This window comes from Silurus aristotelis, assembly GCF_946808225.1.
Source record: "Silurus aristotelis genome assembly, chromosome: 15".
Classification (NCBI taxonomy): Eukaryota; Metazoa; Chordata; class Actinopteri; order Siluriformes; family Siluridae; genus Silurus; species Silurus aristotelis.
This window is the reverse complement of record NC_139588.1, coordinates 22,440,832-22,468,831: the sequence shown is the minus strand read 5'-3', so window position 1 is coordinate 22,468,831 and position 28,000 is coordinate 22,440,832. Positions and strand designations below refer to the sequence as shown.

The 28,000-nt window shown below is 40.1% G+C and overlaps 1 protein-coding gene across 1 annotated transcript in view; it reads left to right on the top strand.

The window, feature by feature from the left end:
• Window positions 1-28,000, top strand: part of akap12b (A kinase (PRKA) anchor protein 12b) — a 72,234-nt gene that overhangs the window by 17,121 nt on the left and 27,113 nt on the right. Inside the window, exon 2 of the mRNA XM_083562585.1 lies at window positions 24,107-24,209. Within this exon, the coding sequence (XP_083418711.1) occupies window positions 24,107-24,209 (103 nt within the window). The remainder of the gene's footprint in view (window positions 1-24,106; window positions 24,210-28,000) is intronic.

Here is a 28,000-nt window from a genome sequence, read left to right as displayed (position 1 = left end):
CAGAAGAATGAACCTGTTTGTATGCCATCCCAAGCAGAAAGAAGTGCACTTTCCCCCCTCCGTCCCACAGTTTTTTTTTCTCATTTTCTCATTGATCTTAATTCTTTTTTTTGCCCAGCCAATTTCAACCACATGAAAGCCTAATGAGCGTGTGAGTTACATAAAACAGAAAAAGAGAGGAAGAATCAAACAAGGTGATGAACAAACCACAGAGAAAAGGAAGTTATAATAAGTACTCACTTGTGGCATATCAGTGAAAAACTGAAAAACATAAGCGATACTGGACTGCTGTTTTGGGTTGAATGTAACTATAAATTTATCAAATATATGATGTGCATTTTATTAATACATTAGACATTGTACTCCCTAGAAAAGTGTTTCTTACATGACATGCGAGGTGGTATCTATGTTTACACACTACCACCTTCAAAACAGTCCCCTGACACAGCAATACAGCGCTCCGAGCGTTCCTGCCACTCCTGGAATATGTCCTGGAAATCTTCTCTTCCAACTTTTATGATTCATGCTGGATCTCTGCAGTGGTGTCAAAACAGCGACCTTTGAGTTGGATCTTCATCTTCGGAAGAGAATGAAGTCCACAGAAGCCACATCTGGCGAGTAGGGTGGATGATGGACATGTGTAGGTTCTACAGTGGTAATGATGGACATGTGTAAGTTCTACAGTGGTAATAATGGATTTGAAGAGGTTGTACAGTGGTACTGATGGACCTAAGGATTTTGAACAGTGGTAGTGATCGCCTTGAGGAGGTTGAACAGTGGTAATGATGGACATGTGGAGGTTATACAGTGGTAGTGATGGACATGAGGAGGTTGAACAGTGGTAGTGATGGACCTGAGGAAGTTGTACAGTGGTAATGATGGACATGAGGAGGTTTTTCAGTGGTAATGATGGACATGAGGAGGTTGTTCAGTGGTAATGATGGACATGTGGAGGTTATACAGTGGTAATGTTTGCCTTGAGAAGGTTGAACAGTGTTAATGATGGACATGTGGAGGTTATACAGTGGTAATGATAGACATGAGGAGGTTGTACAGTGGTAATGATGGACATGAGGAGGTTGTTCAGTGGTAATGATGGACATGTGGAAGTTATACAGTGGTAATGATGGACATGTGGAGGTTATACAGTGGTAATGATTGCCTTGAGGAGGTTGAACAGTAGTAATGATGGACATGTGGATGTTGAACAGTGGTAATGATGGACTTGAGGATGTTGAACAGTGGTAATGATGGACATGTGGAGGTTATACAGTGGTAATGATGGACACGTGGAGGTTATACAATGGTAATGATGGACATGAGGAGGTTGTACAGTGGTAATAATGGACTTGAGGAGGTTGTACAGTGGTAATGATGGACTTGAGGATGTTGAACAGTGGTAATGATGGACATGAGGATGTTGAACAGTGGTAATGATGGACTTGAGGATGTTGAACAGTGGTAATGATGGACATGAGGATGTTGAACAGTGGTAATGATGGTCATGAGGATGTTGAACAGTGGTAATGATGGTCATGAGGATGTTAAACAGTGGTAATGATGGACACGTGGAGGTTATACAATGGTAATGATGGACATGTGGAGGTTGTACAGTGGTAATGATGGACTTGAGGATGTTGAACAGTGGTAATGATGGACATGTGGAGGTTATACAGTGGTAATAATGTACAGTGTCATGATGCAGAAAGCAGTTAGAGTGGCAATGTACTTGTTTCTTATGTTGTAAATGTGTTATATGATGCTGTGTGCACTCCAGCTCCTCCCTAGTGCTTTCTGTATTGATCTAAAGTGCCGGAAAGCTTCAGCTAATCATGACTTTTGGTTATTCTTTCACTAGATAACTCTCTGCCCTTCCATTATCGACACTCATAACACCAGGGTGAACTCTTTGAATGCTCATCAATGCAGGAGTGAGTTTAAATTGTGTTAGTGCTTAAGAGCAATGTAATGCTAGTAATGATAGTACTATAAGTGTGCAGCATTGTTTTCTTTTCATATGTAGTATATTTTACACAGCAGACATTTTACCATACTGAGTGGATGCCATTGTGCTGCTCGTCTGTCTGAACGCCTGCAGTTGTGATGTGAGGTGGAGATTTTGGCCGATCGGATCGGTTTAATGCAGGACAGTGTTGAGCAGTTTAGAGTACCGCTTCTCCGCAGGACTTCCTCTGGCAGCGCTGCTGATTTTCAAGCCTTCACCGCGGGCAGGATCTGTTCCCCATTCAACTCCTCAGCAAAGCAAACACTGGCGGATCCACTTTCGTTCCTGGAAAAGGGGGAGATATTTAAGGTGAGGTTTAGTGGAAATATCTGCAGCGCTGCCAGACTGAGTTTTTGGGGGGTTTGAACAGTTTTAGCTCTTGTTGTGTTCATGTTTTTCCTACATGAATAAAAAATGCCTTTGTGTGTATTTGTATCTGCATCTGTTCTTCTAATCCAGTGTTTCTAATATCTATGTGTTTGAACCAGAATTATAAGATAATGCTCTTAAGCAAAGTGAAAATCTATTGAATGTGCACAAACTTGGCTAATATTTCATAATAATAAGATTAATCAGGCTGTTTTATGTTCTTTTCTCTCATATTCTATTCTTCTTTTAGTAGAACTAATTTTTTGTCAGGGAACAATTTTCATGTTTGTAATTTAGTTTTATAGACACACTTGTATACTTGGACGTCTTTGGTATTGATCAAATGTATTTTTATTTACACAGACATCAAATATCTCATTCGATTTACAGCGATAAAGCAGTTATAAAGCGGTTATAAAACTGTTGACTGTTGATTTCTGTAAAGCTGCTTTGAGACAATGTCTGTTGTGAAAAGCGCTATACAAATAAACTCGACTTGACTTGGCTTGACTAAAATATTTCCTTCACTTGAACTAGGAGACCCAAACCGGTTCCAGCACATTAATGCTTTACATGGGTTAGAATGGAAGATCTTCTCCTGTCGAGCTCTGACCTCCAATCTATTGATCTCCTTTTGGATGAATTGGAATTCTGACTTCACTATATTATTCACTATATATATATATAATTCAGCAAGAAAATAGTAATGTCCTGAATATTCTGTGGATAAATGTATAGATATTTGCAAAAAAATAAAAACACTAGATTTCAGTTCACATCCCAATATAACCAAACACTTAGATCTTATTAATCCATAGCCTCTCTCTCTCTCTCTCTCTCTCTCTCTCTCCCCCCCTCTCTCTCTTTCTCTCTCTCTCTCTCCCTCTCTCTCTCTCTCTCTCTCTTTCTCCTCCCCCCTCTCTGTCTCCCCCCCCTCTCTCTCTACCTCCCCCCCCCCCCCTCTCTCTACCTCTCCCCCCCTTCTCTCTCTCCCCCCATCTCTCTCTCCCTCTCTCTTTCTCTCTCTCCCTCTCTCCCCCCTCTCTCTCCCTCTCTCTCTCGCTCTCTCCCCCCCTCTCCCTCTCTCTCTCTCTCTCTCTCTCTCTCTCTCTCTCTCTCTCTCTCTCTCTCTCTCTCTTTCTCTCTCCTTTTTCTCTCTTTGTTTCTTTTCATCCCTACTTCATAAACAGTGTCTCTTGTATGAGTCGTTGGTGGACTGTTGAGTTTCATGTTGTGGAACGGGAGGCCAGCATTCCTCATCCATGAATGAACAAATCATAACTGAAACCTGCTGATAAATTATACTTCGCCTGTGTTCCTGGAAAATGGGGTGTGTGTCTATTAGAATATGTGTGTGTGTGTGTGTGTGTGAGAGAGAGAGACGTGCGTATGGGCAATGCAAAACATGCACATGTTAAAATTGAGGGAGAGTTGCTACAGCTTTTATATCTTGAACCAGAAGAAGTGTTACAGTTTTTTCTCAGTTGCTTTGGAGCGTTTCTCAGATCAGAAATGAAATTTCTCAAAATGACTTGTTCAACCTCCACATCATTTAGTCACAAAAAAATTTCTTGTCACTTCGATCAAACTGCGAAAGCTTTAGTACATTAATATAAAGGATTGTGTACGAGTGTCTGCTGTTTCCTACAGTATCAGTTGTTTATGTTCATGTTGATTAAAATATATTTTACTGGTTTCACCTGAATAGTTTTAACCCCCAAAACATCTCAGCAGCAGTTCATTGTAAGTCAGCGAATGTAAAATTGTTAAACCAGTCGTCAGAATCTGTCATCTAACATTTCTGTTACACTTTTATTAGTAAATGTGATGAACTGATGAATTGTGCAGATGAATCTTGAACGTCACTAATGAAGGCGAGTGAACGACATCAGAACCAATCATCAACCAGTTCTCTAAAACAGGTCAAAGGTGAATCTGATGAAGCTTCAGTTGGAGAGTGAATACAGACAAAACACAGAATTATACATTCTGAAAATGGATGAAGTAGGAAACATACGAACACCAGTACAGTACAGTAAAAGTGTGAATCCTGTCCGTCTCTTACAATCAATATAAATCAAATATCCAATTAAATAAATGAATTTGTGCTGAAATTCATCGAACCCCAAACAGAAGGAAGTCAAATTTTGTGCATTTTCAGTCTCTGTGATCCAAAACATAGTTTATATCAAGAAACACTGAAACTGTGCAGCATCACACTGAAAACATGAATAAACATTCTGATGATTTTGTTTGTGAACAATGACGGAGTGACTTTTCATTCTGATGGGAATGAGATGTTCATCACACACATACTTACTTTAGAGCGAAGAACTGAGGATTTTGAGGAAAGTACAGACTTTTGCAAGAAATCCAATGTATTGTGCTGTTTGTAGAAATAGTTTTGAGAAATGCACTTTACTGGTTTACAGATATTAATGATGATACATGGATGATTCAAGAAAAGCTCCAAAGCAACTGAGAAAAACTGTAAAATAAAAACACAAACCCTTGTACTGGTTTTAATGGTTATAATGGGAATTGTATTTGTTATGATGGTTTTAATAGGAATTGTGTTGGTTTTAATGGTTATTATAGGACTTGTACTGGTTTAAATAGTTATAATGGGAATCGTGTTGGTTTTAATGGTTATTATAGGACTTGTACTGGTTTTAATAGTTATAATGGGAATCGTGTTGGTTTTATTGGTTATTATAGGACTTGTACTGGTTTTAATAGTTATAATGGGAATCGTGTTGTTTTTAATGGTTATAATGGAAATCTTATAGGTTGCTTTTGGGTCTTTAACTGGTAATTCTGTTGGTGAGATGTTACAGCAGCAGATTTCTAGCTCAAACAAATCGTTCGTTTAATCCATTCAGTCATTTTTGCTCTGCAAACATCGATGACAGCATGAACACTGGAAAGTGACTATGGTGTGAGGTGTTCATCCACGGCTAGGTGTGAGGCCTAACACCATTATATCGCTTCACCTCAGGCTGTTCTTCCCCTCCACCTCATGTAACACCTCACATAGCCCTTAATTATCACTTTTAATAATGCTACAACATTTTTATTAATGAAAGAATAATGTAATATAGTTGGATTTATAACATTGTAGAACATCCTCGAGTTTTTACATACATTGTTGAGGTAATAAAGGGCAAAAGGCGCCTCGTTGCTAAGAAACAGCGATATCGCAGTAGGCCATGTTGAAGGAGACTCGTTCCATCAACAAGTGTCTTCTTGCTAATTGTAACTACAATCTATAATTATATGCTTTTTAAAAATAGTATCTGCATTTTTTAATACACACTGATCAGGCATAACATTATCACATTATAACATTATGAGTGGTGAAGTGAAGAACACTGATAATCTCTTCATCGTGGAGCCTGTTAGTGGGTGGATTTATTTATAGTGCAGCAGGTGAACATTTTGTCCTGAAAGTTGATGTTAGAAGCAGAAAAAATGGGCGAACGTAAGGATTTAAGCGACTTTGACAAATCGTCTAGACGTCTGGGTCAGAGCATCTCCAAAACTGCAGCTATTGTGGGATGTTCCTGGTCTGCAGTGGTCAGAATCTATTAAAAGTGCTCCAAGGAAGGAACAGTGGTAAACCGGTGACAGGGTCGTGGGCGGTCGAGGATCACTGATGCACGTGAGGAACGAAGGTCCACCAGACGATCTCCTGTAGCTCAAACTGCTGAAGAAGTTCATGCTGTTGATGATCTATGGGTCATGACTGGTTTAGCAGCAAAATGTAACCAACACAATATTAGGCAGGTGGTCATAATGTTATATATATCCATTCATTCATCCATCTATCCATCTATCCATCTATCCATCCGTCATGGCTGGAAGTGAACTGGGGGCCTTGAGATTAATTTGTCTGAAAAAAACGATTAACGGTCACCTGAAGGTTTTGAATTAGTAGCCTGGTGAAGATATGTGTGTGTGTGTGTGTGTATGTGTGTGTGTGTGTGTGTGTGTGTGTGTGTGTGTGTGTGTGTGTGTGTGTGTGTGTGTGTGTGTGTGTGTGGTCACATGCTTGCTTGATAATAACATTAAAACATTAAAGTAAATTGAAATAACATGAGAATGACTGGGTCTTTATCTGCTATCTATGTTCGGTTTTATAACGTGATCACGCGGACGTTTTATCGTACGCAAGGACACGCCGCGTCTCTGCTCCAACAACCACCGATTGTTCCATTGCGCCATGTCAAAATCCACGTCTTCGCTGCCAGACGGTCCAGAGCAGAGTATCAGTTATAAAATCCCAAATCCAGATTTGGTTGGAATTCAGAAAGTAGGTCGTGTCTCTGTTCATTGTTCAGTCATTGTTCTAAATGCGGCCGCCTTTAATTCCCTGACCCACATCTCCATCATTCAATTATCCTCCTGCAAAATCCACTTCAAATTCACAAACAATGTTTTTCTACGCCAGTGAAAAGAAAACGCCGCGGTCAGGGGGCTCTTTTTCTTTACTTCGAGATGTGGGAGGTCTGAATCAGAGACGCTGAAGGATCCGAGGGAGAAATGATGAAGAGAGAGAAACAGAGAGAGAGGATGAAAGAGAGCCACAGAAAGGGAAAGAAGGGAGGGGAAAGAGAAAAAGGAGGGAGTGAGAAAGGGAAGGGAGGGAGGGAGGGAGAGAAACTGAGAGATAGAGGAGAAAAGAGAGACTTGGATTGAGAATTGAGGTAAAGAATAGGGGGAATAAAAGAAAGAAGAGAGAGAGAGAGAGAGAGAGAGAGGAGAGGAGAGAGAGAGAGGAGAGAGAGAGAGAGAAGAGAGAGAGAGAGATGAGAGAGAGAGAGAGAGAGAGAGAGAGAGAGAGAGAGAGAGAGAGAGAGAGAGGAAGAAGGGAGGGAATGAGTGAAAAGAGTAAGTGCCAAACAGTGGAAGTAAGAGACTAAGAGAAAGAGAAAGAAGCATGGGACAGAGAAATAAAGAGAAAGAGTGAGGGAGAGAGTCTTAGAGGGAAGAGGGAGAAAGAGAAAGAAGGGAGGGGGAAAATTTGGCTTTTAGATGTTTTATTATTTCAGTAATAAATATTGATTTAAAAACAATTAAAAAATTGTACAAAACGTGTTAAAACTATTTGGTGAAAGAAAGAAAGAAAGAAAGAAAGAAAGAAAGAAAGAGAGAGAGAGAGAGAGAGAGAGAGAGAGAGAGAGAGAGAGAGAGAGAGAGAGAGAGAGAGAGAGAGGACACAAATAGAGGGAGAAGAGAGGGAAAAAGAGAAAGGAAGAGTGACAGATAGTGGAAGTGTAAGAGAGTGAGAGAGAGAGAGAGAGAGAGAGAGAGAGAGAGAGAGAGAGAGAGAGAGAGAGAGAGAGAGAGAGATATTCGACATGGGAGAGGGAGAGAGAGAGAGAGGGGGGGAGAGAGAGAGAGAGAGAGAGAGAGAGAGAGAGAGAGAGTGAGAAAGAAAGAAAATGAGAGCGATAGAGAAAGAGGGAGAGAAAAAAGAGTGCATGTTATTGGAACTGGGACGATCTGAAACATACCCTCATGCTAAAGATTCACAAGCAGGTTACAGTTTTTCCTCAGTTGCTTCTGAGCTTTTCTCAAATTATCCTCAATATTTAAAAACCAGTAAGTCTTCTTCTTCCTCTTCTTTTTCTTCTTCTTCATTGGGCTGCTCCCATTAGAGGTCACCACAGCGGATCTCCATACCCCCCTGTCCTCTAAATTTGCCTCTTCCCTCACCACATCCATAAACCTCCTCCTTGGTCTTCCTCGTTTCCTCCTTCCTGGTGTCTCCATCCTCAGCATTCTCCTACTGATATACCACATGTCCCTCCTCTGCACATGTCCAAACCATCTCAATCTCACCTCCCTCACCTTGTCTCCAAAACGTCCTACATGTGCTGTCACTCTAATAAACTCATTTCTAATCCTGTCCATCGTCGTCACTCCCAACGAACATCTCAACATCTTCAGCTCTGCTACCTCCAGCTCCACCTCCTGTCTTTTACTCAATGCCACTGTCTCTAATCCATACAACATCTCAGGTCTCACCACAGTCCTATAAACTTTCCCTTTCACTCTCACAGATACTCTTCTATCACAAATCACTCCTGCTATCACTCTTCTCCACCCACTCCACCCTGCCTGCACTCTTTTCTGCACTTCTCTAACACACTCTCCATTACTTTGCACTGTTGTATACAATGAACTGATGCTGAGATGTTTTTGGGGGTTAAAACTATTAAGGTGAAACCAGTATAATGTATTTTGATCAACATGAACATAAACAACTGATGATGTAGAAAACAGCAGACACTCATACACTATATATTGGATGAAAGCATTCGCAATTTGATCAAAGCAGCGAGAAAATACTTTTACGATGTGCACAAGTGAGTTAATGACGTGGCGGTTAACCAGAGGTTTTGACAATGTAATTTCTGATCAAAGCAAATGAAAAAATCTGTAAATCCACCTGGAATGTGTGTGTGTGTGTGTGTGTGTGTGTGTGTGTGTGTGTGTGTGTGTGTGTGTGTGTGTGTGTGTGTGTGTGTGTGTGTAAGAGAGCTGTGATGTAAGGGTCTGGGGTTTTTCTGGGAAGCTATATTTGAAGGTTGCGATGGCTGGTGGGATTGATTACATGTTGTGTTTTTTTCTTTACTAAAAATTTTATATCACTTGAATTTTTGTTTATTTGTTTCTGTTTGTTTGTTTCTCGTTGGTGAACTGTTTGACTTCTATGAGCTGATTATTTTCAGAATTACAGTTTTATTTATTAACAATGGCATCCATAAGAAAAACCCTTTAATTACTTTTACTTACTTACTCAAGTTATAGGAGCTATAAACATCCTTGGATGGATTGTGGGATCAGTCATGCAATAATAGTGGGATCAGTGGTAGAGGATGGTGAGATCAGTGAAGCAGTGGTAGAGGCTGGTGAGATCAGTGGAGCAGTGGTAGAGGCTGGTGAGATCAGTGGAGCAGTGGTAGAGGATGGTGAGAACAGTGAAACAGTGGTAGAGGCTGGTGAGATCAGTGGAGCAGTGGTAGAGGATGGAGGGATGAGTGGAGCAGTGGTAGAGGATGGTGAGATCAGTGGAGCAGTGGTAGAGGATGGTGAGATCAGTGGAGCAGTGGTAGAGGATGGAGGGATGAGTGGAGCAGTGGTAGAGGATGGTGAGATCAGTGGAGCAGTGGTAGAGGATGGTGAGATCCATGGTAGAGGATGGTGAGAACAGTGGCGCAGTGGTAGAGGCTGGTGAGATCAGTGGAGCAGTTGTAGAGGCTGATGAGATTAGTGGAGCATTGGTAGAGGATGGTGGGATCAGTGGAGCAGTGGTAGAGGATGGTGAGAACAGTGGAGCAGTGGTAGAGGATGGTGGGATCAGTGGAGCAGTGGTAGAGGCTGGTGAGATCAGTGGAGCAGTGGTAGAGGATGGTGGGATCAGTGGAGCAGTGGTAGAGGCTGGTGAGATCAGTGGGGCAGTGGTAGAGGATAGTGGGATCAGTGAAGCAGTGGTAGAGGATGGTGGGATCAGTAGTAGAGGATGGTGAGATCAGTGGCGCAGCGGTAGAGGATAGTGGGATCAGTGGAGCAGTGGTAGAGGATAGTGGGATCAGTGGAGCAGTGGTAGAGGATAGTGGGATCAGTGTAGCAGTGGAAGAAGATAGAGGAATTGAGGATGTGATGGATTCTGCCATACAAGATGTATAGAAATTATTAAATACTCATTAGAATGAGTATATAAACAGTAGTATGTATCTTCTGACCACAGACCTTTTGAGCTTCTGACATCGCAATCAAGCTTCTAAGAAGTCAACAATCTTGTTATAAAAAGTGAGAATGGGAATTCTTTTTTTACGTTAATGTTTTTTTCTCACCCAAGTTGTGGTGAAATTCAGGGCTTTCTGTGGGAGCACTGTGAATCCTCATAGCTCATGAGTTCCCAGGAATATCTACAAGATCTCCTGGGGAACATCAGAAGAGCTGACCCTCAACCCTTCACTGACAAGCTGTAGATCTAAACAGGAATCTCATGGGAGTTTTGATGTCAGAGTAAGACTGATATCTTACACACACACACAGACACACACACACACACACACACACACACACACACACTGTGACATGTGCATATATTATACATATATACTTTGACACACACCGACACACCGACACACACACACACACACACACACACACACACACACACACACACACACACACACACACACACACACACACACACATATACTCTGACACACACCCACACACACACATTTACATTTAGGCAGCTAGTATATGTCCTATATAGTGAATAAACTCTATCAGTGAATAAACCAACACTGGTTCACTAAATTACAAACTTAAGATACCATCAGCCTACAACTCTTTTAAACAAAGACAATGCAAAGCTGGAAAAGTGTTTCAGGAAGAGGAAGGTCTTCACCCGTCACTTAAAGATAGACAGGGACTCATCTAGGGGAAGTTCAGTCTACAGAGAAAAGGAGTTTAGGAACACTTACCTCTTCCCCTGAGAGAAGGTGGTACCAGTCAAGCAGTGTTGGAGGATCTTAGACAGCATGGTGCAGTGCGAGGTGTGATGAGTTCTCTGAGGTAAGATGGTGCTGCTTCATTTTTGGCCTTGTAGGCAAGCATCAGTGTTTTGAATATGATACGTGCAGCCACCAGAAGCCAGTGGAGGAGCAGCAGTGGGGTGGGGTGGGAAAACTTGGGCAGATTGAATACAAGTCATGCAGCTGCGTTTTGGATCATTTGCAGTGGACGAATAGCGTTCAGATGAAGACCTGCCAGCAGAGAGCTGCAGTAGTCCAGTCTAGAAATGACAAGAGACTGAACAAGCACCTGGGAAGCCTGTGTGGACAGAAATGATTAAATGTTGTAGGCCCACAAGAACAAGTCACATTAGCAACATTGATTGTCCATAGTTGCCCCGAGGTTGCAAGAGGTGGCTGAATGGGAGAGTGTTGTGAAGAGTTATTCTGAGATCCTGACCTGGAGACGAATCACCTGGGATGACCAACAGTTAAATTTTGTTGTGGTTGAGTTTTAGTTGATGGGACACAAATAAAGTGAGGAAAATAAGTATTTGAACACCCTGCTATTTTGCAAGTTCTCCCACTTAGAAATCATGGAGGGGTCTGAAATTGTCATCGTAGGTGCATGTCCACTGTGAGAGACATAATCTAAAAAAAAAAAAAAAATCCAGAAATCACAATGTATGATTTTTTAACTATTTATTTGTATGATACAGCTGCAAATAAGTATTTGAACACCTGAGAAAGTCAATGTTAATATTTGGTACAGGAGCCTTTGTTTGCAATTACAGAGGTCAATCGTTTCCTGTATTTTTTCACCAGGTTTGCACACACTGCAGGAGGGATTTTGGCCCACTCCTCCACACAGATCTTCTCTAGATCAGTCAGGTTTCTGGCCTGTTGTTTGAGCTCCCTCCAAAGATTCTCTATTGGGTTTAGGTCTGGAGACCGGCTAGGCCATGCCAGAACCTTGATATGCTTCTTACAGAGCCACTCCTTGGTTATCCTGGCTGTGTGCTTCGGGTCATTGTCATGTTGGAAGACCCAGCCTCGACCCATCTTCAATGCTCTTACTGAGGGAAGGAGGTTGTTCCCCAAATTCTCGCAATACATGGCCCCGGTCATCCTCTCCTTAATACAGTGCAGTCCCATGTCCCATGTGCAGAAAAACACCCCCAAAGCATGATGCTACTACCCCCATGCTTCACAGATGGTGATCTTGGGATGGTACTCATCATTCTTCTTCCTCCAAACACTTTTAGTGGAATTATGACCCAAAAGTTCTATTTTGGTCTCATCTGACCACATGACTTTCTCCCATGACTCCTCTGGATCATCCAAATGATCATTGGCAAACTTAAGACGTGCCTGGACATGTGCTGGTTTAAGCATGGGAACCTTCCGTGCCATGCATGATTTCAAACCATGACGTCTTAGTGTATTACCAACAGTAACCTTGGAAACGGTGGCCCCACCTCTTTTCAGGTCATTGACCAGCTCCTCCCGTGTAGTTCTGGGCTGATTTCTCACCTTCCTTAGGATCATTGAGACCCCACGAGGTGAGATCTTGCATGGAGCCCCAGTCCGAGGGAGATTGACAGTCATGTTTACCTTCTTCCATTTCTAATGATTGCTCCAACAGTGGACCTTTTTTCCCCGTAGTCCTTTCCAGCCTTGTGGAGGTGTACAATTTTGTCTCTAGTGTCTTTGGACAGCTCTTTGGTCTTGGCCATGTTAGTAGTTGGATTCTTACTGATTGTATGGGGTGGACAGGTGTCTTTATGCAGCTAACGACCTCAAACGGGTGCATCTAATTTAGGATAATAAATGTAGTGGAGGTGGACATTTTAAAGGCAGACTAACAGGTCTTTGAGGGTCAGAATTCTAGCTGATAGACAGGTGTTCAAATACTTATTTGCAGCTGTATCATACAAATAAATAGTTTAAAAATCATATATTGTGATTTCTGGATTTTTTTTTTTTTAGATTATGTCTCTCACAGTGGACATGACATGGACGATGACAATTTCAGACCCCTCCATGATTTCTAATTGGGAGAACTTGCAAAATAGCAGGGTGTTCAAATACTTATTTTTCTCACTGTATATGGCCACCATGCATGCTGAGATCTGAGCAGAAGCTGTGGTATCTTAGGAAGGGAAGGAGAAGATGAGATGAGAGTATTCAGCATAGCAGTGGTTAAAAAAAAAATCACTGTGAGAATATGACTTCACCAAGAGAGTGAGTATAGAGGGAGTAGAGGAGAGAACCAAGTACTGAGCCTTGTGGGACACCAGTGAAGAGTCTGCGTAGGGCAGATGTAGACCCCTCCATGGTACCTGGTATGAGTGACCTTTTAGGTAGGAAGCTAACCATTCCTATGCTGCTCCACTGATACCAAGGCTTGATGAGAGTCTTATGCTTGAATGTGTTGAATGCGGCTGAAGGGTCGAGGAGGATGAGTACAGATAACAGCTTGGCTGTTCGAGCAGCATGTAGTTTCTCAGTGACTGCCAAAAGGTCCATCTTTGTGGAATGTGCTGCTTTGAAGCCAGACTGGTTTGGGGTCTTGGAGGTTGTTCTGTGAGAGATAAACTGGCATTCGGTTAAAAACAGTTACGCAATTTTAGAAAGAAAGAAGAGAAGTGATACCCGTATGTAGTTGTTGATGTCCAATGGATCCAGAGCAGGTTTCTTCAAGAAGGAAATAACACCTCGGTTTCTTAAAAGTAGTTGGCACATGGCCAGATGCTAAGGACCCATTAATGATTGTGGTGATGAATGGCAGAACATCTTGTGAGAAGGGATTGGATTCAGAGGGGAGGTGGCACGCGCACGCACCCACATATTCATGCATAAACAAACACATACCCTGCAGTAGGAGGAGGTATTTATTTCAGCATTCAGACTCTGACAGGAGAATGCACGCCAGTGTGTGTGTATTGACAAGCACAAGTGTGTTTGTGTGTGTGTGTGTGTGTGTGTGTGTGTGTGTGTGTGTGTGTGTGTGTGTGTGTGTGTGTGTGTTTATCTGTCATCTAGTAAGTTTGTTAGTAGTCAACAGCACATGCTTTATTAATCAGTGATGGAGTTTATAACTGTGTTACTCTACTCTACTCACTCTACTTACCCCTACTTTATTTTATTCTACTCATCCCTACTCTATTTTGGTTCCACACCAATTTGTCTTTTTATTAAAGAGGAACTCTACACCCTTATTCTACTCCACTCAACTCCACTCATTGCTACTCATCCCTACTCTGCTCATCTTTACTTATCCCTACTCTACTTCTACTCTACTCTACTCTACTCTACTCTACTCTACTCTACTCTACTCTACTCAACTCAACTCATCTCTACTCATCCATACTCTACTTAACTCAACTCTACTCTACTCATCTCTACTCTACTCTACTTACTCTACTCAACTCTACTCATCCATACTCTACTTAACTCAACTCTACTCTACTCATCTCTACTCTACTCACTCTACTCAACTCTACTCATCCCTACTCTACTTAACTCAACTCTACTCTACTCAACTCTACTCATCCCTACTCTACTCAACTCATCTCTACTCATCCCTACTTTACTCTACTTACTCTACTCTACTTTGCTTAACTCATCTCTACTCTACTCTACTCATCTCTACTCAACTCTACTCTACTCTACTCTACTCTACTGAACTTACTTTACGCTACTTACTCTACTCATCCCTACTTTACTTTACTCTACTTTACTCATCCCTACTTTACTTTTCCTCTACTCTACTCTACTCTACTCTACTCTACTCATCTCTACTCTACTCTACTCTACTCTACTCTACTCTACTCTACTCTACTCATCTCTACTCTACTCTACTCTACTCTACTCTACTCATCTCTACTCTACTCTACTCTACTCTACTCTACTCATCTCTACTCTACTCATCTCATCTTATCTCTACTCTACTAATCTCTACTCATCTCTACTCTACTCTACTCTACTTTACTAATCTCTACTCTACTCATCTCTACTCTACTCTACTCTACTCTACTCAACTATACTCTACTCTACTCTACTCAACTCTACTCTACTCTACTAATCTCTACTCATCTCTACTCTACTCTACTCATCTCTACTCTACTCTACTCAACTCTACTCTACTCTAATCTACTCTACTCTACTCTACTCTACTCTACTCTACTCTACTCTACTCTACTCTACTCTACTCAACTCTACTAATCTCTACTCATCTCTATTCTACTCTACTCTACTCATCTCTACTCTACTCTACTCTACTTATCTCTACTCTACTCATCTCTACTCTACTCTACTCTACTCTACTCTACTCTACTCTACTCTACTCTACTCACTCTACTCACCCCTACCTTATTTTATTCTTCTCATCCCTACTCTATTTTACTCCTCCCTTTTCTACTGTACTTTATTTATTTCTGCTTATTTCAACTCTAATTTACTTAACTTTCCTCATCTCTACTCTATTCTACTTTACACTTTACTTACTATACTCATCTGCATTGTATATAACGTAACATTCAGAGCATTTATGATCTACAGTAATTTAGTAATTTCGGAATCCTATTTATCATTGTGAATATCCTACAAACTTTTCTACTTATTTTAGATACTTAAGTAGTTTTACTTTTTGGTACTTTTAAGGACTTTACATCAATTATCTGTAGGTCAAAAGTGTTTTATTTTTCTCTCTCAGGTGAACACACGAAGACCATTAAATGAGAAGCTGTTGTGAGAGCATGAGTGGAACCCCTATAGTAAACTCTATTTTTTTATAAAGATCTGATGTGTAGGACACTGGATCACTGAAGTGCACTCAGTGTTCACATACAGTTCTCATACATATCTGCTTTTACTTTTTCTGTGCCAAGGCAACAACTTTGCACTTTGAATCAAGTGTAAATGTAAAAGTAGAGGGTTTTTTTTTTAGTCATATTTAAGCAGTGGATTAGTACTCTGACTCAAGGACAAGTTCAAGGACGGTGTTCTTCACGAGTTTGTAGATGTGATGCAAAGCACTGAGCAGTTTTCCATTTGCTCCATGCAAACACACAGTTAATCTGACTTCGTAGCACAAACAATGAAGAATTACGGCCCCGTACTTGCTGTGTCTTTGTGTCCGGCAGTAAACGAGTTACCAAAGCAAACAGCAATGCTAATAAATATCAGGACTCCAAACAGGTCACGGCACATAAAGTAAAAAAAAAAAAACTTGGAGCAATGCTGGAGCTCCCTCTGCGGCTGGCGAGCTGTGTGTTCGCTCTGGCGCACTTGCCTCATTGAAGTTTCACAACACTGACTCACAACACACTCATTTTAATTCTCTACCATGATTTCTAATGTCAGGACGCAAAGATGTGCTGAGTAACTTTATTTTTTTATTCATTTTGTTTATTTCATGCATCTATTACTCTTCTCTACTCTAATATACTATACTTTACTTTATTCTACTTTATTCTACTCTACTCTTCATTACTCTAACATACTATACTTTAATCTACTCTACTCTACTATACTCTTCTCTACATTTGCTTTACGTTTCTATCATTTTACATACTATCATTTACTCTACTCTACTCCACATTTACTCTACTCTACTCTACTCTACTCTACTTTACTTTACTCTACTCTACTCTACTTTACTCTACTTTACTTTACTCTACTCTACTCTACTCTACTCTACTCTACTCTACTCTACTCTACTCTACTTTCTTCTTTTTTCAGGTTCTCCCATTACATGTCGCCACAGCATATTTACTCTACTCTACTCTACTCTACTCTACTCTACTCTACTCTACTTTACTTTACTCTACTCTACTCTACTCTACCTACTTTACTTTACTCTAGTCTACTCTACTCTACTCTACTGTACTGTATTTTACTTTACTTTACTCTACTCTACTCTACTCTACCTACTTTACTCTACTCTACTCTACTCTACTCTACTCTACTCTACTCTACTCTACTTTACTTAACTCTACTCTACTCTACTCTACTCTACTCTACTCTACTCTACTCTACTCTACTCTACTCTACTCTACTTTCTTCTTCTTTCAGGTTCTCCCATTACATGTCGCCACAGCATATTTACTCTACTCTACTTTACTCTACTCTACTCTACTCTACTTTACTCTACTCTACTCTACTCTACTCTACCTACTTTACTTTACTCTACTCTACTCTACTCTACTATACTCTACTCTACTCTACTCTACTCTACATTTAATCTATTTACTTAATTCTACTTTATGCTACATTTACTATACTCTATTATACTTTACTCTACTGTACTCTACTTTACATTTACTCTAGTTTTCTCTTATTTAATCTACTATACTCTAATTTACTTTTTTCTTTTCCACTTTACTCTACTCTATTCTACTCTTAATTTACTCTACTTTACTTTACTTTAATCTACTCTACTTTACTTTTCTCTACTCTACTTTACTCGACTTTAATTTAGTATACTCCACTCTGTTACTCCACTTTACTCTACTCTACTCTACTTTACGTTTACTTCACTCTATTTAACTTTATGCTACTCTACTCTACTAGATTAGAGTAACGTACAATAGAGTATAGTAGAGTAGTAGAGTAATGTACTATACTCTGTTGTACGTTACTCTACTTTACTCTATTTTACTCTACTTTATACTTTGCTTCAATCTGTTCTACTTTACTTATAGGTTCTCTGCTGTAACTCACCTTTTTTCACTCTACTCTACTTTACTTTACTCTGCTTTGCTCTTCTTTACTTTACTCTGTTGTACTCATCTCTATTGTATTTTACTCTAAACTACTCTGCTCTATTCTGTTCATCTCAACTATACTCTATTCTACTCTACAATGTACTCTGCTGTACTTTATTCATCTGTGCTCTGCCCAACCTCTTCTCTACTCTAAATCTTTCTTACTTTAATCTAATTTACTCAACTTTACTTTTTTTCTACTTTATTCTACTCTACTCTACTTTTCACATCATAACTGTACTTCACTCTAATTAGTATTTTGTATTATTTTACACATCATCAGCTAAATAATGTGCCTAAAAAAACTTTATCCATTTTAATACATGTTTTTAAAAGTCTTTTGGTCTCACACATTAGTTTCTATAGCAATGTCGCATTTAAAGGGACGTGTACATTGCACATACACCACTCAAATAGACACAGCCGTTATACATGCAAGTGTCCGTGTCGAGCTGGGAGAAAAGCCTTCTCGAAGTGGATGTTAGGATAAACTAACAGCCCTGCAGGGAATTTATACCCAGTCAGTGTGTGTGTCTGTTAGTCTCGGTATGGAGTTTTATGAGCGTTTTTTTTCTGTGTTGGTGATCAACTCTCTCTAGGAGACGTCTACATCTGCGGCCTCCTGCAGGTCCGACCTAACGTTGCTCGTCAGCTTTTAGAGCTAATGGCGTGGCGATGACTTTTTACGAGCTCGCGTACCACATGGGAGAAAAAAACGTTCAGGATAATGACCGCTCGTCCAGCTCTCCCCGTCGGAAAGTCGCCGAAGCTCAAAAGAGGAAACTTCAAGCTGAAGTAGAGGTGTATAAAAAAAACACATGCTAGTTAAAATTCTGGAATAAAACTAGTTTTGATGAAGGTTCATGAAAACCAATAAAGGCATTTAGACAGACTAAATAGATTTATCTAAATAGATTATTGGGTCCTGCTTTTTTTGGGTCTCCTGATTGGTCAATTGCTGTTAGCTATTTAATCATGATTCAGCGCTCCACCTATATATATATATATATATATATATGTATACCTGTGTGTGCTTCTTATTGAACATCTCGTTCTACATTCAGTCTCCATTTGCTTTTATAAACTATTATATAAGCTATTATAACTCTTCTGGACAGATGTTCCACTGCATTTTGTGGATATTTGTGGAAATTCATTAAGCCACAAGGTTATTGGTAGCAGGAGATCTTCCACACACTTCCAACCCATGTAAAGTAAATCTACATGGAGCTGGCTTCAGGGGCATTGCCATTCTGGAACAGTTTTTGGTCTCCTAGTTCAAGTGAAGGGAAATTCTTTGGGAGGTTTATTTGTTTTCACACGTGCAGTACACATGCAGGCGCTACAGTACAGATCTGCTTTGAATTGTGTAAATTAAACAGAAGCGTAGGCCGAATGCTGTGTTTTACAAGTATTTAACACATGGACAAAAAATAGGATCCAGGCTGGGGACCGGATGGACTGGATCGTGGACTTGTTTTTGACGCGTGCATTCTAGCACGAGGACGACAAAAGGCAAGAAAAAGAGAGATTTCAGGACATATGAGTGACGAAAACCGGAACCGAGGAGTCTGCTTTTATTTCAGACTAAATAGTTGTTGTTTTTTTGCTACAAAGCTGAACAATTAAGCTAATCAGAATAGCATGCATACACACACATACACACACAAACACACAACTAGACACAAATAAGGACTTCAGGTCACACTTCTTTGTAACGTCATAAACATGGTTTCTGTTTAACCTCTGTTTAACTGTCAAACAGCTTTTCACACACACACACACACACACACACACACACACACACACACACACACACACACACACACACACACACACACACACACACACACACACACATACACACACATAGGCCTGAAGTCTTTTTCCTCTTGGTAAGCAGTTGTCACAAATTGATGGTGTAAGATGTGGCGGGGGTCTGGGGGAATCTGCCAGTTGAAGTTCTGCCTCAAAATAAAGAAAGGCAGATAAAATTTTAAAAAAGAAAATGGAAAAAAGAAGAACCTGAAAATAATTAAATTTAATTTGAAAAAACATTAACATTGTAAAAAAAATTATTTTTGGAAAAAAAATTTTTTTTAATTAAGACAATTAAAAAATTTAATTTAATAAAGAAGCATAGATAAATAAATAAATAAATAAAAAGACTTTGGGGGGGGGGAAATGGTGGATCAAAAGCAATAATAAGGACAGAGAAAAGAAGAAAAAAGAAGAAAGAAAATAGAAAAAATTATAAAGTCCAAAAAAAAAAAAAAAAGTAATTATATACAAAAATTTAAACATAAAAAAAAATAATAATAATTATATATATATATATATATATATATATATATATATATATATATATATATATATATATATATATATAAGCACAGGCGCATGAGAAAAAATGGGTTTAAATGCAATTTAAATGTTCAGGGTAGTTGTTCCTAATGTGTGTGTAGTGTGTGTGTGTGTGTGTGTGTGTGTGTGTGTGTGTGTGTGTGTGTGTGAGTGCGTGTGTGTGCGGGTGGTCAACGATGTAAAACAGAGCAGATCTCGTACACAGAGTAGTCGCACAGCCGGAGTCTGTGAAATGTTCTGCCTCCGCGAGTTATTAATGACTTAATGTAAAGGAATGTAATCTCCTGCCACGTCACCACATACACACTCAACCAGCTGCTCTCCGCCCAAAAGTATTAGGACACCTTACTACCTTTCCATCCAGATGTGATTCTTGTTAACACAACGTTCTTGGTACCACAACTTGTATCAGACTCATCATGCGGTAGCATGAAATTTTCTCTTTACATCAGCTAGGAGACCCAAATCTGCTCCAGCTTGACAATGTGCCTGTGCACAAAGCCAGCGCCGGGAAGATAATGGGTTGGAATGGAAGATCTCCTGCTTTAGAGCTGTTGAACACCTTTGGGATGAATGTGAACGCTGATTGCACCACAGGTCTCCTCAACCTTCTCCCCTACATCACTTCCTGACTTCACCCCTGTAGCTGAATGTGTCTCACAAAACTCTAAATCTTCATGTCCCCAGAAGAACAGAGGTCATTTTAAAAGCACGTTTTGTGTTGCTTCTCAAGCCGCATGAAAACTCAACAGCCATTTACAATTTTATCATTTACAGCATCTGGTTAGAAGATCCACTGTGACGTCCATCAGCAGAACAGTTTAAAGACCTGACTGTTAGCACTCACTGAGGTGGGGGTCTCAGCACGTTGAGATCAGGACGGAGGTCTTGAGGGTGGGGCCGGGTGTTGGGGGTGGATGTATGTTGTGAAAGACATTGGGAGGGTCCATCCCATCAGACTCAGGAATTTCACACAGGATGTTTGGAATGTAAGTAATGAAAGTCATGGGATGAGGGCCCCGGGGTCAGGATCCTGGTGGGGCCAAACGGACACCTGCTGGCCCACTGTCAGAGCTGCACCGTGTGGGTGTCAAAGCATATTTTATTCATGATATTTCTCATGTAGTTTACAGTGTTTTAGTTTATTTTAAACTGAATTATACCTTTATCATGCTCAGGCATCGTTTTGTTGCTGTTTTATTTGTTATTTATTTGCATTAATTATTTATATTTCATTTATTTGTATTTTTTCTTTTACATATTTTCATGATTGTGAAACTTTTATACTATTGTTGTACACCAACATCATGCATTTGGTTTCTGTTCTTAATTAATTGCATTTTAATTCATTTTGCATTCGTTTTATTTTACTATTTGTATTTATTTATTTTATTTTTGTATGTATTTTACTATTTTTACTATTTGCCTCCATTCATTTTTATTGATGCTTTTACTTATAATTAAGTATTTGTGTGTGCGTGTGTGCGTGTGTGCGTGTGTGCGCGTGTGTGCGCGTGTGTGTGCGTGTGTGTGTGTGTGTGTGTGTGTGTGTGTGAAGGGGGGGTGAGAGAGAGAGAGAGAGAGAGAGAGAGAGAGAGAGAGAGAGAGAGAGAGAGAGAGAGAGAGAGAGAGAAAGAAGGGGGTAGAGAGAATAAGATAGATGAAAAAATAGAATGAGGGAAAGAAAGTATGACAGAGAGATAGAGAGAATGCTAATGAGAGAGGGAGAAAGAGAAATAAATAAAGGATCGAGAGAGAGAGAGAGAGAGAGAGAGAGAGAGAGAGAGAGAGAGAGAGAGAGAGAGAGAGAGAGAGATGCAAATGAGAGAGGGAGAAAGAGAAATAAATAAAGGGAACGAGAGAGAGAGAGAGAGAGAGAGAGAGAGAGAGAGAGAGAGAGAGAGAGAGAGAGAGAGAGAGAGAGAGAGAGAGAATAAGACAGAGGGAGAAAGAAAATAAGGGAAATAGAGAGAGAGAGAGAGAGAGAGAGAGAGAGAGAGAGGGAGAGAGAATGAGAATGAGAAAAAGAATGGGAGAGAGGGAGAGCAAGAGAGAGGTGTTACTTCTCCTACAAGGGGTATAACTGTTCATCTCACTCTGTTCGCTCTCATTATTTGCATCTGAATCCAATTCAGTTGTTAAGCATCAGATTTCCTCTGTTTCCTTTATTAGATCTCTCTCTCTCTCTCTCTCTCTCTCTCTCTCTCTCTCTCTCTCTCACACACACATGCTCTCCCTCCCTCCTTCCTGACTATAGCAGTTCACTATAAAATATTTATTTGGAGTTAAAATGCAGACATTGATGATTCGTATTGAAGGTACGAGTCGTTATGAGACGTACATTATTACCTTTACTTCAGTTCCTCCGTCATCTTTCTCATAGCCTCCTGCACACTGAGAGACTGAGGGACTGTCTGAGTCTGTGTGTGTGTGTGTGTGTGTGTGTGTATGTGTGTGTGTGAGAGAGTGTGTGTGTGAGAGTGTGTAGTAAGAGGAGCAGACAGTGAGGGTCCTGATTTAAAGGGCAGACTGACGACAGAAAGCAGGAAAACCCTTGTCAAAGTGCACTGCAACTCCCTGATAATGGTGTTTTACTAAGAGGCAACATTCTTCTGGAGCCCAGTCTGATGCATTAGTCTGATTAGCCACTTAAAGTGTGTGTGTGTGTGTGTGTGTGTGTGTGTGTGTGTGTGTGTGTGTGTGTGTGTGTGTGTGTGTGTGTGTGTGTGTGTGTGTGGTCATGTGAGTGTAGGCCACCCTGTCAGAATTTGAGTAAAGTTCATTAACTATTTGAGAAAGTTTGTTTGTGAGGACATCGAGACTTTTGCTGACTCAAATCATCTCAATCCTTTCATCTCCTTTTGTCTCCACACTAAACATAGTGTTTTTCTTTTCTTAAAATTAATTCATTTTATTTTTTTACCAATTTAATATATATATTTTTATATATTTATTTAATTGTATTTAATTTTATTGTATTATTATTATTGTATTTTATTGTTTTATTTTGTATTATTTAATTTTATTATTTGTTTTATTGTGCATAATTATTGTGATTCCCACACTTTTTTACTGGCACTGGCGCCTGGTATGTTTGTCCCTCTTTAATTTTATTTTTATTTCTTATTTACATATAAATCTTTTTTACATTTCTGTGGTTTTTGTAGTTTGTCTGCTATATTATTTAGATTTTTCAAATTGTATTGTACATAATTATTGTCATCCTTGTATTTATTTATTTGTTTGTTTGTTTGTTTGTTTTTTGCATAAATATTATCATCCTTTTACTTCTACATTTTTGTTCTTTACCTGCACCTTACATTTAGGTGCTACTGTAATGTAATTAAGTGTAATAAAAACTTAATTGAATTTACTTTTTATTTTATTAATAATTAGTTTATTCCATTTTCATTTAATTATTTATTAAATTTAATGACTTTAAAAAATATTTTTATTGATGCATTATTAAGCAATATTGTATGTAAACAATCATGCCAATAAAAATGTTTTTCCTTTTTGTTTTTTTCTTTTTTAAATTGAATACCAACCACCAGACGTTACACCACATCCCTGACATGTGTTGCATCGTACAACTGGTGTTTGTTTTGCCCCTGATTTTTGTCTGCAGTGAATCCGAAGTGTCAAACTTCTACAAGGCTCCTTTACATCTTCTTCCTCCAGAGCTACGTGATAAACGTCCGTTTATCCTCCATACTTACATCTCGTTATCCCAAATCCCCCTCATTGGTGTGTTACCTTATTGTGTTCACCTGTTCTGTGTTGATGACTTTGTCTCCTTGTGCATTTGACAAATTGGAGCTTTGATTTTTAGAGTTTCTTTACCTTCTCCATAGACACATGGTCCCTGAGTCCTGGATTAAATAAAACACACTTTGACTATTTAATGTTCACTGCTAGTGTGTTAGCAAAGGACGGACAGTGCAGCAGTGTTTGATAGCTGTGTGTGTGTGTGTGTGTGTGTGTGTGTGTGTGTGTGTGTGTGTGTGTGTGTGTGTGTGTGTGTGTATCGGTTTGTAAGCTATGTCTTTTTCTCTATGTAGGAGCTACAGAAGAACGGTCAGATCTCGATCTCCAGCCTGAACGGGAAGACGGACGAGCAGATTGACTTTAACGAGCAAGACGAGGACAACACTCTGGCTGAGAGTAAGTGTGTGTGTGTGTGTGTGTGTGTGTGTGTGTGTGTGTGTGTGTGTGTGTGTGTGTTTGTGTGTGGGATACAATTCCATTTGTCACTGGCAGACCACCCATTTATCATGTTTGGGGTGTAAGCAGTGATTTTTATCTCTTTATCTATAACCCCCTTCTATCCCTCTGTCTCAGCTCATAATCCCTTAAAGGACACCTACCAAGAGTAGACTGTGTGTGTGTGTGTGTGTGTGTGTGTGTGTGTGTGTGTGTGTGTGTGTGTGTGTGTGTGGGTGTGTGGGTGTGTGGTGGGGGATAGCGAGATAGAGTACACAGTTCCTGTTTCAGATTCCCATCAGGTTACAGGAACCAAAACAATTATGCCAAGTTGAAAAAAAAGGGACACAAACCGCGAGACAGTGACGTCATTATAGTGTGTGTGTGTGTGTGTGTGTGTGTGTGTGTGTGTGTGTGTGTGTGTGTCTGCATATGTGTGTGTGAATATCTTCCGTCTTCATGCTCCTCTTTTTCTTCAACATCTTCATCATCATATGCATCAATTTTTAGACAAGGAAAATGATACACGGTTTGACCAAAAGTATTGGACACCCGACTTTTAAAGCCGGAAAGGTAAAAATAGCTTTTTACTCGTCGCTCCTTCATTCCAGCAGAGTGACATTATTTCTTTACAGAAAGCCCAGCACCCAGCGATGTGAGGAAGCTGGGCTCAAAGCACATGGTCAGACATGATACAGCATTCCTAGAGCACAGAGGTTTGAGGGCCTTGCTCAAGGGCCCCGAGAGTGGCAGCTCAGCTTGTCAGAGCCGTTACCCAAACTGTTTGGACGCACACAATTGTATAGAATGTCTGGATTTCCGTGGATTAAGATGGAGACTCAAACCTGTTTCAGCATGAGCACAAAACCAGCTCCAGATATGCAGATATGCTTCACATGGGTTTGGAGTGTGAGCTCTTAAGTCTCACGATACAGAGCTATTAAACCCTTTTAGAACACCTTTGGGATGAATGTAAACACGCACTGCACCCCAGGCATCATCACTTCACCTACATCAGTACTTGACTTTATTAACACCCTCAAGGGCCTTGTTTAAGGGCCCCAGGAGTGGCAGCTTGGCGATAAATGATTTGACCAGTGGGGTGGGCATGGCCACCATGGACATAATCACGGCCACCTCACTGGCCACAAATCATTTCTCAAATATTGATCAGGGAAAGTTTGGACCGTGAAACTCCTGCAACTCACCTCCAAGCTCCGCCCCCTGGCACAATCAATCACTTTTCACATTTATGGCATTTGTCAAAGGCACTAGTCCAGAGCGACTTGGGCCTTGCTCAAGGGTCCAGCAGCAAAGCTTAGGAGAAATGGATGGGATTTGAACTCACAACCTTCTGATCACAAGTCTGATAACTGCACCACTGTGCTGCCACCTCCCACCTTTTACTCATCATTTAATTAACGTGTATGAATGAATTGAATTTAAAATCAGTTTTGTTCGTCTACGACTTTATTTTCCCATTTTTCAAAGCTGCACTTTTTCGTTTATTTCCCCTGACGGAAAGCCAGCAGTAGGTCTTTCTACTGATCTCCAGAGTGCTCTGTGGAGTGTGTGTGTGTGTGTGTGTGTGTGTGCGTGCACAGTTTATTTGGTCTTCAGCCACCTTTAAACTCCGACAGACCACCGAGTCACTTCCTTCCAAAAATATTTAGTGAGTCATGACCTGGTGGAGCTTCAGAAGATCCTTGTGCACGTTTTATCTCACCCTGAGTGGAGAAACCAGAGAGGACTTCAGGACAGAGATGGGCGGCGTGTCTACAGAGGAGCAGCTGGGGTTTTTATCGTGCAGCAGTAAGACATAGTGCTTTTATTTGCGCTTTATCTTCTGCATATTAAGTTTCTCCAGTGAGTATCTTGACTCTGGTGATCATCTGGCTTCGGTTCTCAAATGCTGGCAAAATGGTTCCTTTCTAAAAACTCAGAACTTTTAATTCTGATATTTTGTTAAGTTTTTTTTTTTATGTCCAACCCCAATGCTGTGGGCGTGAAGTTTGTTTTGTACATCATATTGTTCCAGTTTCACCATCACGGGTTACATTCCATCCCCTTCCACTCTTACTATGATGGTTTTCCACAAACCTCCAATCCCAACATCATGGGTGTGATTTTCACATTCTTCAAATTCCTGCGTGGTTGGGTTTAAGTCCCACGCTCTTCCAGTGCCAATATTATAGGTTTGATTTCTACATGCTGCAACATTCCACTAAATATGAACCCAATGTAATGGGTTTGATTCCCACGTATCTTTCAAAAATGTAACCATTCAGATTCCCTCAAGTTTCCTACCTCAGTGTCAGGACTTTATTTTCAATTTTTTATTTGTATCTGCTTATAGTCGAATCATCATAGGTTTCAGTTCCAAAAATCCTGCATTAGCATATATGTATTGGTTATTTAGAATCATACACACCTCCGATTAAAGTCATGACTTTAGATTCCAAACAATTCTAATCCCAACATCATGGGTTTAAATCCCACAACCTATAATACCAGGAGCATGGTTTCAGTTCACACACTTTTTCAATCCAAACATCGTTTCAGTTTCCACACTGTTTTAATCCCAAAATCATGGTTCCAATCCCAGGATTATGTTTCCAATCCCCACACTCTTTCAATCCAACATCATGATATCAATCCCAACCTCATGGTTCCAATCCCCACACTATTTAAATCATAACATCATATTTCCAATCCACACACTATTTCAATCCCAACATCATGGTTAAATTCCCAACATCACAGTTCAAATCCCCACACTCTTTCAATCCCAACATCATGAATTCAAACCCATAATGATTTAAATCCCAACATCATGATTCCAATCCCCACACTCTTTTAATCTTAACATCATGGTTCTAATCCCAACATCATGGTTAAATTCCCAAAATCACGGTTCCAATTCCAACATCATGATATCAATCCCAACATCATGGTTCCAATCCCCACACTATTTTAATCCCAACATCATGTTTTCAATCCCCACACTCTTTCAATCCCAACATCATGGTTAAATTCCCAACATTACGGTTCAACCCCCCACCCCCCCACCCCCCCTTTTCAATCTCAACATCATGGTTCCAATCCCCACTCTGTTTTAATATCAACATCATGAATTCAAACCCATACTCATGATTTAAATCCCAACATCATGATTCCAATCCCCCACCTCTTTCAATCCCAACATCACGGTTCCAATCCCAACCTCATGATATCAATCCCAACCTCATGGTTCCAATCCCCACACTATTTCAATCAAAACACCATTTTTCCAATCCCCACACTTTTTTAATCCCAACATCATGGTTAAATTCCCAACATCATGGTTACAACCACCCCCTTTCAATCCCAACATCATGGTTCCAATCCCCACACTATTTCAATCCCAACATCATGGTTAAATTTCCAACATCACGGTTTCAATCCCAACATTATGAAATCAATCCCAACCTCATGGTTCCAATCCCCACACTCTTTCAATCCCAACATCATGATTTTAATCCCCACATCACGGTTCCAATTCCCACAATTTTTTAATACCAACATCATGGTTTCAAACGCAACATCATTGGTCCATTCACAAAATCATGGTAGTTCATCAGTATGGATTTCACTTTTCCAATCACAGTATAATTATTTTTATTTCTGCACACCTTCACACTCAGTATTGCAAATTTAATATGTGAATTTTCACATTTCTAATCTCAATGTTTTCAGATCTGACACTGATAAAA